At 45.9% G+C, this 12,406-nt stretch overlaps 1 protein-coding gene across 1 annotated transcript; it reads left to right on the top strand.

Annotated features, from left to right (window-relative positions):
• The first annotated feature begins 1,824 nt into the window (after positions 1-1,824).
• On the top strand, positions 1,825-5,770 carry LOC109750030 (protein FAR1-RELATED SEQUENCE 5-like). Its single transcript, XM_073507449.1, has 4 exons — positions 1,825-1,852; positions 2,918-3,537; positions 3,624-4,615; positions 5,200-5,770. The coding sequence occupies exons 1-4, from the start codon at positions 1,825-1,827 to the stop codon at positions 5,768-5,770; spliced, it is 2,211 nt and encodes a 736-aa protein (XP_073363550.1).
• Positions 5,771-12,406: the final 6,636 nt, after the last annotated feature.

Raw genomic sequence — 12,406 nt, 5'->3', positions numbered from 1 at the left:
TTAAGCACTATGGCAACTATAGTGTAAACATCATGGCAACTTTTGGGCAAAAGAAAATTTCGTCCAAACATATCAACATGGGGTCTAGTTTTGAAGATCTCGTCGAGACGGATTTAATGGTGAAAACGGATTTTTTTATTCAATTTTTTAATTAGGAGATAAAATATTTTTAAGCCGAAAACCAAAAAATTTCCTGCTGATGTCATCTGTTCATACGTAGCAAAATGAGTGGTGATGGAGGCGCGTGGGCAATGTGCAAGATGACACACGTGTGTGCGTTAGTTTTTTTTTTTGAAAATCCAGCATGTGTGCATGCTTGTTAATTTAGCTAGCATTGTACCGCTCAAAGAAAAGGACACCGATAACTGCCACACGTGTGGTGTATCGGGTGGTTGTGCCGCACGCCTCCTGTGGCATGGAGAAGAACCCGCCCGCACGACCGCGTCCGGGCGCGCGCAGCCAAAGCCCGCACGTCCGGTGTGTGGCAAAACCGCCCACACGTCCGGGCCAAACGACCGCGCTGACCGCACGACCCAGCACGCCAGCCGTCCCGGGCTCCTTCCGATCCCCAGTCCGCCCTGCCGCCATTGTCTCGCACCTCTCGATCCCCTACCTCCGTCGCCTTCCTTCTCTGGTTGCCATGGCAACCAGAGCAGATCCCTAGCGCCTTTCCCACAGCTAACCACCCACCCCACCCCCTACCCCCTCCCACCCCTTCCCCGCCCTCCCAAGACGACGAGCTAAAACAGGTGGATCCCCGATCTCCTTCTGTTTCTCGACCTTCTTTTGTCTAGAAATCTGAATTTGCAAAATTTGCCCACGAAGATGGCTACTGGATCCACGCTATCAGGGCAAACACCCCACGAATTTGTGTGTCTTTGCATTTGCCCACCAACATACGCCAGATCTGCCATATACTATGCTAGACTTGTGCCAAGCTTCTGGGTTGGCTTGATGCGAGTAGTTGGTAGCGTAGTAATCACTATAAAATAGGGAGAGAAAGGAGGAATTTGGCATGGGGAGGGAGGAAAAAATAATTGCCACTTGTATCTAACGTCAGTTGCCATCTATCGTTGTCCGTAGTTGCCACCATGTTATATTATTGCTTGCCATCCTATTTTATTTTCTGTTGCCATCGCTTCAAAATGATAGATGGCATCCAGAATTCAGAAAAGAAAAATGGATGTGCATGTCCTACTTGCCATGAGGTGTTGGTTGCCTACGCAAGAAATGTTATGAGATTGCCGTGTTATCTTCTACGTGCAAACAGCAAGAACGCTTTTTGCGGATTGTTGATGCGTTCTTGTTCATGCAGTGACTAAAAGCACAGTGGCAGAAAAGAAAAAGCAGAAGAATGAATCACGAAGATGGCACTGGTCCTTGGCTTTCTCAAAGGCCGGAAACGCCACCTTGGGATGCAGCAGAGTACAATCAACTAATTTCTTCAGGGCCATTGCTGCCACTACTAGAGCACTACGCGGGCATCAGTACGATGCATGATAAACAAAGAAGAAACAGTTGCCATGTTCGTGACGATGAAGATGTCATTCTACTTATGTCCTACAATCTATTTTTAGCAGGTTCTTATGATCAAACCACAATCAGGGGGGCAGCATGGCAAGTTTCGTCACAGGGCACTAACGCTGACAAATGTACGGGCAACCAACTTCAGCTAGCTGATGTGGCAAATCAAGGTAACGCATATGAAAAAGGAACTTATTGTTGTGGACATGAAATTAAACTTGCAAGGACGGCAAAAGACTCACGAGTTATATCGGAAAAAATGTAGGACCTTCATGCAGCACGTGGCATCGGGCAGCAACCATGTACCTGCCATCAACATCGTACACAGGTGAGCGCATGAAAGTGAAGTTGTGGACAGTGAGTTAGGAGAAAGGAACATATATGACAGCTGCAGTTGCCATGCCTGGACAGCTTCGGTTGCCATGGCTGGACAAAGTGCAGTTGCCATGCCTAGACAATTGCAGTTGCCATGTATAATCAAATGTGACTGCAATGTCTAAACAACCGTGGATGACAAGTGTGAACAAATCTGTGTGGCATGGTTGGACCACTACATGTGCCATGTTGAACAAACTACAGTTGCCATGCAATGACCAACTGCTACCATGATCGCAGGTTGTTACGGTGGAACCACATCGGCAAACATCTCATGGCAAGCTTCACAGTTGCAGGAAAGCGCTATTGCAGATAGAGCAAATCAAATTGGAATGACAGACCACACAAGATCGGCACATGCGGCACAACAAGGTAAAAAAAGTGAAAACAGAAAACAGTACTGCATTTGCTTTTGTGGGGAATAGCATGTGAAGAAAAGTAGATTTGTAACGGTGGTGGTGGGAAAAACAAAAAAAATGCTACCAAGTGGTCATGTGCAAAAGAGACGTATATTGTCTTCGGGATTTGCCAATTGCTATAAGAGTGTGTGCAACATTCATGATTGTTCACATTTGCGTATTGAGCTCAAGCCTAGAATACAAAGTTTTGATGCTAGAGTATACTGGTTGCCATGTGTTGGCAACAGTAGTTGCCATGTATGCTGGATTGTATCTGCCATTGCTATGTGCTGCAAGTTCTGATGCTGAAAGAAGTTGGTTGCCATGTGTGGGCAACAGTAGTTGCCATGTGTGTTGGACTATTTATGCCATTGCTATATGCTACAAGTTCTCAAGCGAAAAGACGCTGGTTGCCATGTGTTGGCAACGGTAGTTGCCATGTGGTTGGACTGTAGCTGCCATTACTGGAGAATTACAGTTGCCATGCATGGCCATATGCAGATTCATAGCTTGCTGTGTGAAATGATGGCATGCAAAATCACATGCAGTTGCTGTACTCCGTTACGATACACATGACATTCAAGCAAAATCTTACGCTCGTACCTAATTTTTTAATGCAGGACCTTCAACTACAATTAACAGCGCCGCGGGGACATCTACTGCGGGGAGCTCTGAGCGCACGGAACACGCGTTCCACCAGCCAGCCAACACTCATGCCACAAACAATGCCGAGTTAGTGTCGGAAATGGCAATCGTGCCAGCAATACCGACAAGCACACATGTGCACACCAGCACAACCAACACTCAAGCAGGTGAAACAGCCGCCGATACTGAAGTGAATGATGAAACCGATGACGAAGCACAAGGGGATGAAGATAGTGGGCAATCAGAAATCATGGTACCCCAGCCACCGTATCTTGGGCAGAGATTTGATTCGTTTGCAGATGCAAAGGAATTCTACCTGACATATGCAAAGTTCCATGGGTTTGCGGTCAACACCGAATACCATAGGAAAATTAAAAAAACTAACGAGTACAGCAGAGGTGAGATGAGGTGCTACAAGGCACGAAGAAACAAGAAGGGCAAAGGTGATGCGCCTGTCGTTCCGGAACGAAAGAGAGATATCATTGTCAAGACAGAATGCCCTGTCCGGTGTAAGCTGAACGTAGATGGAGCACTGTGGGTGGTCACTGAATATTTTGACGAGCACAACCACGAGCTAATAAAGAAGTTTGACCCGGTAAAATTTCTGGATTCACCCCCCTCGAGAAGAAATTCATAAAGCTGCTACATGATTGTAACATCGGTCCATCAAGAATGGTGCAGATACTCTCCCTCATCCACAACAAAAATGGGTCTCTTAGTAGCATGCCCTACCTACCAGCAGACGTCACAAACCTAAAGGCAAAGTACCATAGAGAAAGCAAGTTGCTTGACATGGAAGCCACGATAGCCTACTTCGATGAGAAAGCGAAAGAAGATCAAGATTTCTTCTACAGGATAAGATTGGACGATGAGGACCGTGTCAGGAACATGTATTGGGTGGATGGTGCTGCAAGAAGATCCTACAAACATTTCCGAGACTGCATTTCTTTCGACGCGACATATCTCACTAATATGTACAAGATGCCATGCGCTCCATTCATAGGAATAAATAACCACAATCAGCCATTGCAGTTCGGATGCGGGCTCGTTCGGAATGAAGACACGGGTGGGTACGTCTGGCTGCTCAAGACCTTCTTAGAGTGCATTGGTGGACTTGCTCCGATGAACATAATAACAGACCAGGATTTTAGCATGCGTGCAGGCATAGAGCAGGTCTTTCCGTTGGCAGTGCACAGGCACTGCAGGTGGCACATTATAAAGAAGGCTGAGGAGACACTAGGACCATTCTTTGCTGACCGTCCAGACCTGCACAAGGCATTCGAGCTGTGCGTGGACCGCAGCTTAACGGTGGAGGAGTTTGAAAGGAGCTGGATGGCTATGATTGAAACATATCAAGTCCAAGACCACGAGACGCTTGCTAGATTGTGGGAGAAGCGAATGTACTGGGTGCCGGCCTACTTCATGCAGTGCTTCTTCCCGTTTCTGCAGACTACACAGCGCAGTGAGGGGTTCAATGCTGTTTTGAAGCGGTACGTGAGCCCTGGCAACTCATTACTACAGTTTGCCAAGCAGTACACCGCTTTGCAACAAAAAATACTGGGATCCGAGCTACACCAAGAAGCAAACACCGCGCTCAAGCAGCCAAAATTGCTAACGTATTTACCAATGGAGAGGCAGAAGAGCAAGATATACACCAACACGATTTTTAACAAGTAAGTCAGTTGTGTTACAATCTTATTTGCACAAATCATGAAGGTACCATGTGCCATGTAGAATGCAATGCAGTTGAAATGCTTATTTGAAAATGATGATTGTGTTGAAAAGTAGCCATTAGGTACAGAGTAAACATGATATGTAGTTGCCATGCTTAATGAACTACAGTTTGCCATGCTTAATGAACTGCAGTTTGCCACATTCACTCAACTGCAGTTACCATGTTTGCGTAATTGCAGTTGCCATGTTTGATGAACTGCAGTTGCCATGTTTGATGAACTGCAGTTGTCATGTTTAATGAACTGCAGTTGCCATATTTAATGAAATGTAAATTCCAATGGCCATGATGGTATGGAATGCAAATGCCAAATTGAAGTTGTTATGTAGTTGCCATGTTTAAATGAAATGCAGTTGCCATGTTTAATGAACTGCAGTTGCCATGTTTACTCAACTGCAGTGGCCATGTTTAATGAACTGTAGTTGCCATGTTTGAACGAATTGTAATTCCATCGGCCACAACAAACAAAAGGTGCTACAAAAAACTTCACACAAGAGTTTAACAAAAACCACACAAAACTTGCAGATTCCAGGAAGAAATAAAGCGTGCCAGCATGTACACGGCTTTCCAGGTGGACGAACATACGTTCAAGGTGTGTTCTATCATGGGCATGTCGGATTCAGAACCTGAAGACCCAGACAAGGGAAGGAACTACTTTGTGAAGGCATCGATAAGCGAAGGACTTTGCGAATACTACTGCCAATGCTGCAAATTCGAACGGGACGGGATTGTGTGCTGTCACATTCTAAAAGTAATGGACTTGAACGCGGTGACACGAATGCCCCGCCATTTCATAAGGCGGCGATGGACTTGGGACGCTGACGACGCATTGGCGCCGCAAACATCAAACGCAGTTTTGGCCGTGCATGACGAGAGACCAGAGTCAACCATGGAAGCCGTGAGGCACGTTGTGTTGACAAAGAACTATGCTGAACTAATTGATGAAGCGTGCAAGAGTGATGAGACAGCAAGGGTCGCAGAAAAACACAAGAAGGCCCTCAAAAGAGAGCTTGATGAGATCAAGAAGAGGAAAGCTGAGGAAGCACAGGTTCCCCCGCACATCAAGTGTGCCTTCGTCCACAGGGCCATCATCTGAAAACTCGGAGGTAGGATCTGGAACAGCAAGCACACAAACACAGGTTAGGAACCCGCCCCGTTCCATCACAAAAGGGCGTCCAAAAGAGATAAGATACAAATCGGGATTGGAGATTCAAGCAAAACATAACAAACCAAAGAAAGGGACGGGCAATCCGTAAACAACATTGGAGCACTTTGACTTGGTCCATGGTGACATTTTTTTTGTAATCTAGATGTTCTAAATTTTGTAAAAACTGGAGAATGACTCTTCAGGTGCATCAGGATCTGAAGTAAAAATGCCATGAAGGAATAGCTGCAGTTGCCACGTGTATGGCACTGAATTTTCCATGTTGCTTGAACTGAATCTGCCATGCAATTTCTACTGAATCTGCCATACCATTTCTACTGAATCTGCCATGCCATTTCTACTGAATTTGCCATGTTATTTTTACTGAATTTGCCATCTTATTTTTTACTGAATCTGCCATGTTAGTTGTACTGAACATGCCATATTAGTTGTACTGAATCTTCACCGCGTAGATTTCCATGTTCAGTCAGCGCATTTTAGTCACACATATTGTATTCTGGTGCAAACTATGGGAAACAAGCTGAAATGGTCTCGTGCAGCAACCGCACAGGTTACTGCTCCGTGATCAAACTACCATGCTAGTCGGTACAGTTAGCAGTGCAAAAAACCCAAAAAGCCAAACAAGAAAGAACGATAACTTTCACTAACCATGACTGATCAACTACATTTGCCATGTTTTCAGACATCAAGGACGCATTCAAAACACCATGCTGGTACTACCAACCCACAAGCACATGATAATACTGAAAACACATAAACGTATCTACTGTCAAACCTAAGTAGGTTCACATCCACACATATATTACAAACTATTCAAATGTCACTCACACGCCACCACTGTATACTAGGCTACGGGGAGATGCAGTCATAGCATATTACAAGGACACAGTTTTGAAAAAACAAGGTAATACCTTACATTCCTCGACAACAGAATGTAAGGTAGGCGTTCGGTCAGGAGCACCACGTGATCACTTGTACTTCTTGGCGGCTTTCTTCACAGCTTCCTCTATGAACTCACGTGCGTTGGACCGCGTGTTGAAATCTTCATTCATCAACCAGTTCCATGTGTAAATTTTGCGGAGCTCAACGACCATTGCAGCTGTGACGACAGGAACCCGTCGACCTTCCCACTTTGCAAGGTATTCCAACGTGTGGAAGCCGCAGTCGTGCCTAAACAAGAAAAGAGTCAGGTTAACTCACAAGAACATATAGAAAAAATCATAAACTTCAATTCAGAGGTGACAAAAAGAGAGGGTGAGCATTGGTTTGGAGGACACATGAAGAAAAGATGGGAAAATACTGGTTTCCTTGCTTCATAGTCGCCACGTACTCAATTGGAAAATGTCTGATCTGGACCTTTGAGTTTACACAGTGACGGTTCCATGTCTCTTTGAGGTTGTTGATGAAGTATTCAGCATGCGTAGTAAGGTCTGCATCAGCTTCTGAACGCATTGAATCAAGCACCTCAAAACGTTGGTTCTTCAGGTCAAGGCAGATCGCGTAGTGGTGACCACACTTGTCGTGTGGGTCGTGTGGTGCAAGCTCCTAGAACATGGGGAACAAGACCTGCAAATAAAAATGAAGGAAAGAAAAGAAGCAGAGCTCACATTAAGAACAGAAATGATGTAGTTGGGAAAATGACATGTAAAGATATCACCGGTTACACTAACAAGGCACATGAGTGACTACGAAAGCATCAAGGGTCCAAGAAAAGTGGACCAACGAATAATGTTTAGTTGTAGTGGGTAATTAAAAGAAGTTGCCGTCCATGTATGAAAAAGTTGCCATGTATTTTAGTTTGAAGTTGCCACATAGGTTGTATTAGGAAAGCAAATCAGAAGTCATTTTACATGGCAACTGTTGCCACATGAAACAGCTGTCACAAAACGGGGTGTAGCCCACATCTGAAGCATAGCTACTGGCAAAAAAATAACATGGGAGGAAAAAAATGTGCAAAAAAGGAAGGAGTACTCACACATTTCTTCATTGTGAGCTTGAAATCACCATGCGCTGCAAAATGCTTCCTCAGGATTTTGTGGTGGAAGTCACCATCCCATATTTTGCACGTCTCAATGTACTATATGATTGTTTTGTCGGGAGACATATCCATATGCCTGTTGATGAAGTCAATCCCACATGCAACTACATTCTTCGACATTTTACCGAGTGGCCTCACAGACTCGGCAAGATCACCCAGGTCGACGTACGTCGCATCACATTGTATGATCTTGGTTCTGTCCAAACATGAGCTATATGAAAATGATATAACATGAAAGAATCATGTCTACTAAGTGAAAAAAAGAAATAAAACATAAACGGAGCATATCTAGAAATATCAAAAGGATGAATAGTAAAAAGAGCAAAGCAAATGAGAGGTTTATGTGGGTGTGGTCATTACGCTTTCAGCTCCTTCATGTGATTGCTGTTGGACCTCGCATTTCCAAAGCGCTTGACAATATCGTACAGCTGGTTCTGATCCTTTGTGGCCTTGACTTCCGGCTCATAATCATCCGCGTGTGGCGCGTGAACTACCCTACGCTGCCTCACAGAACCAGGGGTGGCACTTCTAATGGTATCCTCTGATACGGACTCAGCAGGCACGTTGGAACTTGATTGGCCCTGACCTCGTGAGGACCTCCTCTGCAATGCTGCCTCCTCAATCTTGTGGTAAGCTTCATCCAGTGACGGCGTAATCTCCTCAGGGGTGGCTGCAAGGGTCAAAAAACTGGGTTAGGAATCCTTGGGAAACAAAACAAATCTAGTTTGAAAATAAAGGTTGCAGAAATATGAGATGTAGGCACAGAAAGTAGGGAGTTGCCATGTGCAGGCAACTCCAGTTGCCATGTGCAATGCATTGTAGTTGCCATGTGACAACAACTAGAGTTGCCATGATGTATCAACTGCAGTTGCCATGTGCTTGCAGAATGGAAAAATGGAGTATGGCAACAAAAAAATGTAGGTGACAGCATGCAAGCAAATCCAGTTACCATGTCCATCAGATAACATTTGCCATCACAAGTGAGAACCCAAAAAAATGCTTGGAACAAAAGTCAGACTAAAAAGATGTATACACGAATATGATAAACGCATAAAGAAATGTACCTTGCACAACCGGCTCTGCGAACTTCACAGCCTTCTTGCCCTCGACCATTGGCTGCCACATCATTGGGGCCATGCCTGCCGGGAAAGCAAAGGCAACTGGTGAAGGATCTTGCACCACTGGTTCATCTTGACTGCGATCAATGCCAAGGCTACAGCTCGGTGGGGTGAAGGCCATTGGGTGCCTCTCCTGCCTACTTGCCGGACCGCGAACAGCTTGCTGGGCAGAATCCAAGGGTGAAAGATCAACAAACATTTCTGCATCGGCTGCTGCAGAGTCATCAGGCTTATTCGTAGGACGGGGCATGCTGTCAGCGGTATCAGTCGCAGCTTTCTTGACAATCTTCTTGTTTGGGCTGTAGGGGACACCGATGTTGACTGGGAGCTTAGAAGTGCGCAGATTTAAGCTGGGTTATCCACTGTGGGTAAAGACGCAGTCTGCTCCGCACGTTCACCTCCGTCAGTCGTGCCCGGCTTGCCACCTGGGTCGGTTGTACTCCGGTCTTCCGTTCTCTCCATAACATTGCTTCTGGCAGGTGGTGGGAATAGTGTGGACGCAGGCACATAACCAGAGTCATCTCTGCTGCTCCTAGCTACAGCAGGCGCGTTGGGTGTGTCTGCAGATTGCTTGCGGGGGCTACGACGCCTAGGTGGAAGACCAGCTCGCGCAACAGTCACCTTGGCAACCTCTAGAGCACCAGAAGCTGGAGCTGTTGTGCCAAGAGTCTCACCTATGGATGGCATATCATTATGAACTGTCGCCTCACCCCCTTCTTTCGTGGACGAAGAAGTGCCACCACCCACGCGCTTGGAATCCGTGTCAGACGAGCGGGAATCTTTCTTGCTTAGGTTGATCTCGGGGGCGTCCACTTCAACACTTGCTGATCGGGTCGCATGGCTCACAGCAGCATCCTTCATTGCTAGCAGAGTGGGCAATATTTCAGCAGTCCTGGCAGATACCGACTCGTCACTCACAGATGTACGGATGCCTACTGTCGTAGCCTGCACATCTGCAACCGGCGGAGATGTTCGGCCCCTTGCATCAGAGCTAGTGGGAACAGTGGACGGTGCAGCAGCAGGTTTGTGCACTGGCGCCTCATGAACGTCTGAGTTGCCACCTGTCGACAGCTTTGAGTGTATGCGTTCGAGTGGGTCTCTGGGGTTCTGCTTCGTCATGCGTGTGGTAGTCTTCTTCACCCTGAAAAAAACACACGAACATTGTTAGATGAACAGATGATAGTTTCCATGTAGGTAGAATAAGAGTTGCCATGTGGACCAGTTAGCAGTTGCCATGGTAGACATCTTAAAAAATGTAAGAAATGTGTGATGTGCCAGGAATGCCATTTCAAAACTAGGTGTGGATGAGTGCACAAACAGATGGAAAAGCTAGTAGTTGCCATGTAGGTGGAATAAGAGTTGCCATTTTGCCTGGTTAGCAGTTGCCATGCAAAAACAGGCAGGAGTTGCCATGTAGTAAAAAGAAATAGAGCATGGGAGAAACAGCAGTTGCGATGTGGGACTGATGGCAGTAGCCCATGTGGCAAGCTGAACAGCTGCATTGAAAGGCAAAAATATAGCAATATGGCAATGCAGAAAGAACATGGATAACCTACTTCTTGACTGTCTTCCTCAAATCTGGCAACACGATAGGATCACCGGTGTTGGACGTCGACGTACGAGGAGATGACCTAGTGGAATGCGTGTCACCAGCAATATGGGCACCCTTGTTCAATCGAGCAGAAACACGGGTTGGCGTTGGTGCTTGTTTCTTCGTAACTGCTTGTCCACCAGCTGTCGCCTCGCTGCACATATAAGAAAGAGGCAAAAAAAGGTGCCAAGTGTCAGACACGAAAATCGTTGCCACGCTTAGCAAAAACAAATGGAAAAAGGGGGTCAGTCTGTTCGAAAGGATAGACAAAACAAAACACTAAAAAACAAGTCGAACCTCCTCCTAGCAGCTAAGGGATCGGTCCTAGGTCTCTTGACAAGAGAGCCCTACCCAACCTCCTCTGGATCCCTCCCCCTCTTTGAGGGCGACACCCCCTTGCCTCTCGCAGCTGTCTGTTCTTTGACTTTCTCCGATGAGGGGACATCTGGTACACCCTTGCCCTTCTTACCACCTGCACGAACGTCGACATGTTCATCATCGTCGGTGTCATGTTGCACGTTCTCCATGTCATCGTTGTCGTCCTTGTCGAGAGCAGCATCTCCATCTAGTTCATCTTGTGTGTCGGGAAGCTCCTGCGAGCTGTTGTAGTCGTACCGACCACGGCAACCAGTTGGCCGATGTGTCTGTTCTGCAACAAATGGAGTGAACTGCCTCGCAACCGCGTCGTTGTCGGAGCCATTAAGGGACGTCCAACCCTCAACCAACTTCCCGAGTAAGCTGGCCATTCCGGATGCAAAATGCCCAATTAGATGCTCAACAGGTGCCCTCGCCTGTGCACAAAACAAGAAGCAGCAGTAACCAACCGTATTAAAGTCACGTGCACAAGATCAAAATAAACCAAACACAACCATAGATATATATATATCCTTGATTACCTCAACAGGACAAGATGGAGCTGAGTGCACGTCCATCCAGTTTCCAAAGTTTCGAGGCCCACTAAACACGCTGTAGTCTATAGCATGCTTGGCCATCAGCTGGAAAAAACCAAAAAAACAGCTAGCATGTAAAGAGAAAAAACAAATGAACACTAACTAACAGTTCATGTATTGCAAAAATAAAAATAAAAAAGAGGAAGAGGATAGAAGTTTCAAAATGGATGGCAGAGTTGCCATGTGGCGTCAGACATGGATACTATGCACAGACAGCCATGGCTAACAAGGTAGTCATCTCTTGTTAGCCACAGACGGTTGCCGTATGGGGATTTTTTCATATGTTATGCAGCGTCAAAATTAAAAGAATGTCATGCAAAGAAAGAAACCAGAACTAACCTGCAGTTTCCCGTATTTCGTATCAGTTATCTTGTCCGCGGCAAGCACAACCTTGATAGCATCGTAAGTCCACGCAGAAACAACAAACTTGTGTGGAGGAGGCGGGCCTCCTATCCCAGTAAAGTCCACAGTGGACAGATCAAGACGATCGACGTACATGAGCTGATGTACAACAATTTAAAAAGAAAAAATATTAGTTGCCATCATGGTATTTTGCAAAAAAGAAGCTAACGTATGTTCCTTCAATCATCAAGTTGGAGGGCATGAAGAAGGAAAGAGTTGCCATGTATTTCTGTTAGTTGCCATCTAGTTATGTTGGCAGTTGCCATCTAGTTATGTTGGCAGTTGCCATCTAGTTATGTTGGCAGTTGCCATTCTAGTTATGTTGGCAGTTGCCATCTTGTTATGATGGTAGTTGCCACAATGTCACCATCATGGTTGCCATGCATGCTCAAGGAGCTAGGAGTGTTTGCAAAAGAGTAGTACAAAAATACCATTAAATGGAGTCGACAACCCTTCTGGTACATCTTG

This window comes from Aegilops tauschii, chromosome 2, assembly GCF_002575655.3.
Source record: "Aegilops tauschii subsp. strangulata cultivar AL8/78 chromosome 2, Aet v6.0, whole genome shotgun sequence".
NCBI lineage: Eukaryota > Viridiplantae > Streptophyta > Magnoliopsida > Poales > Poaceae > Aegilops > Aegilops tauschii.
This window is presented reverse-complemented; position numbering and strand designations above follow the sequence as displayed.

What these genes read in the sequence shown, in the direction of transcription:
- LOC109750030 (XM_073507449.1), top strand. Translation starts at nt 1,825, where the DNA reads ATGTACCTGCCATCAACATCGTACACAG. An exon ending in GCCATCAACATCGTACACAG is followed by an intron (nt 1,853 to 2,917) that starts GTGAGCGCATGA and finishes TTTTTAATGCAG; the next exon opens with GACCTTCAACTACAATTAAC. An exon ending in TAATAAAGAAGTTTGACCCG is followed by an intron (nt 3,538 to 3,623) that starts GTAAAATTTCTG and finishes AGAATGGTGCAG; the next exon opens with ATACTCTCCCTCATCCACAA.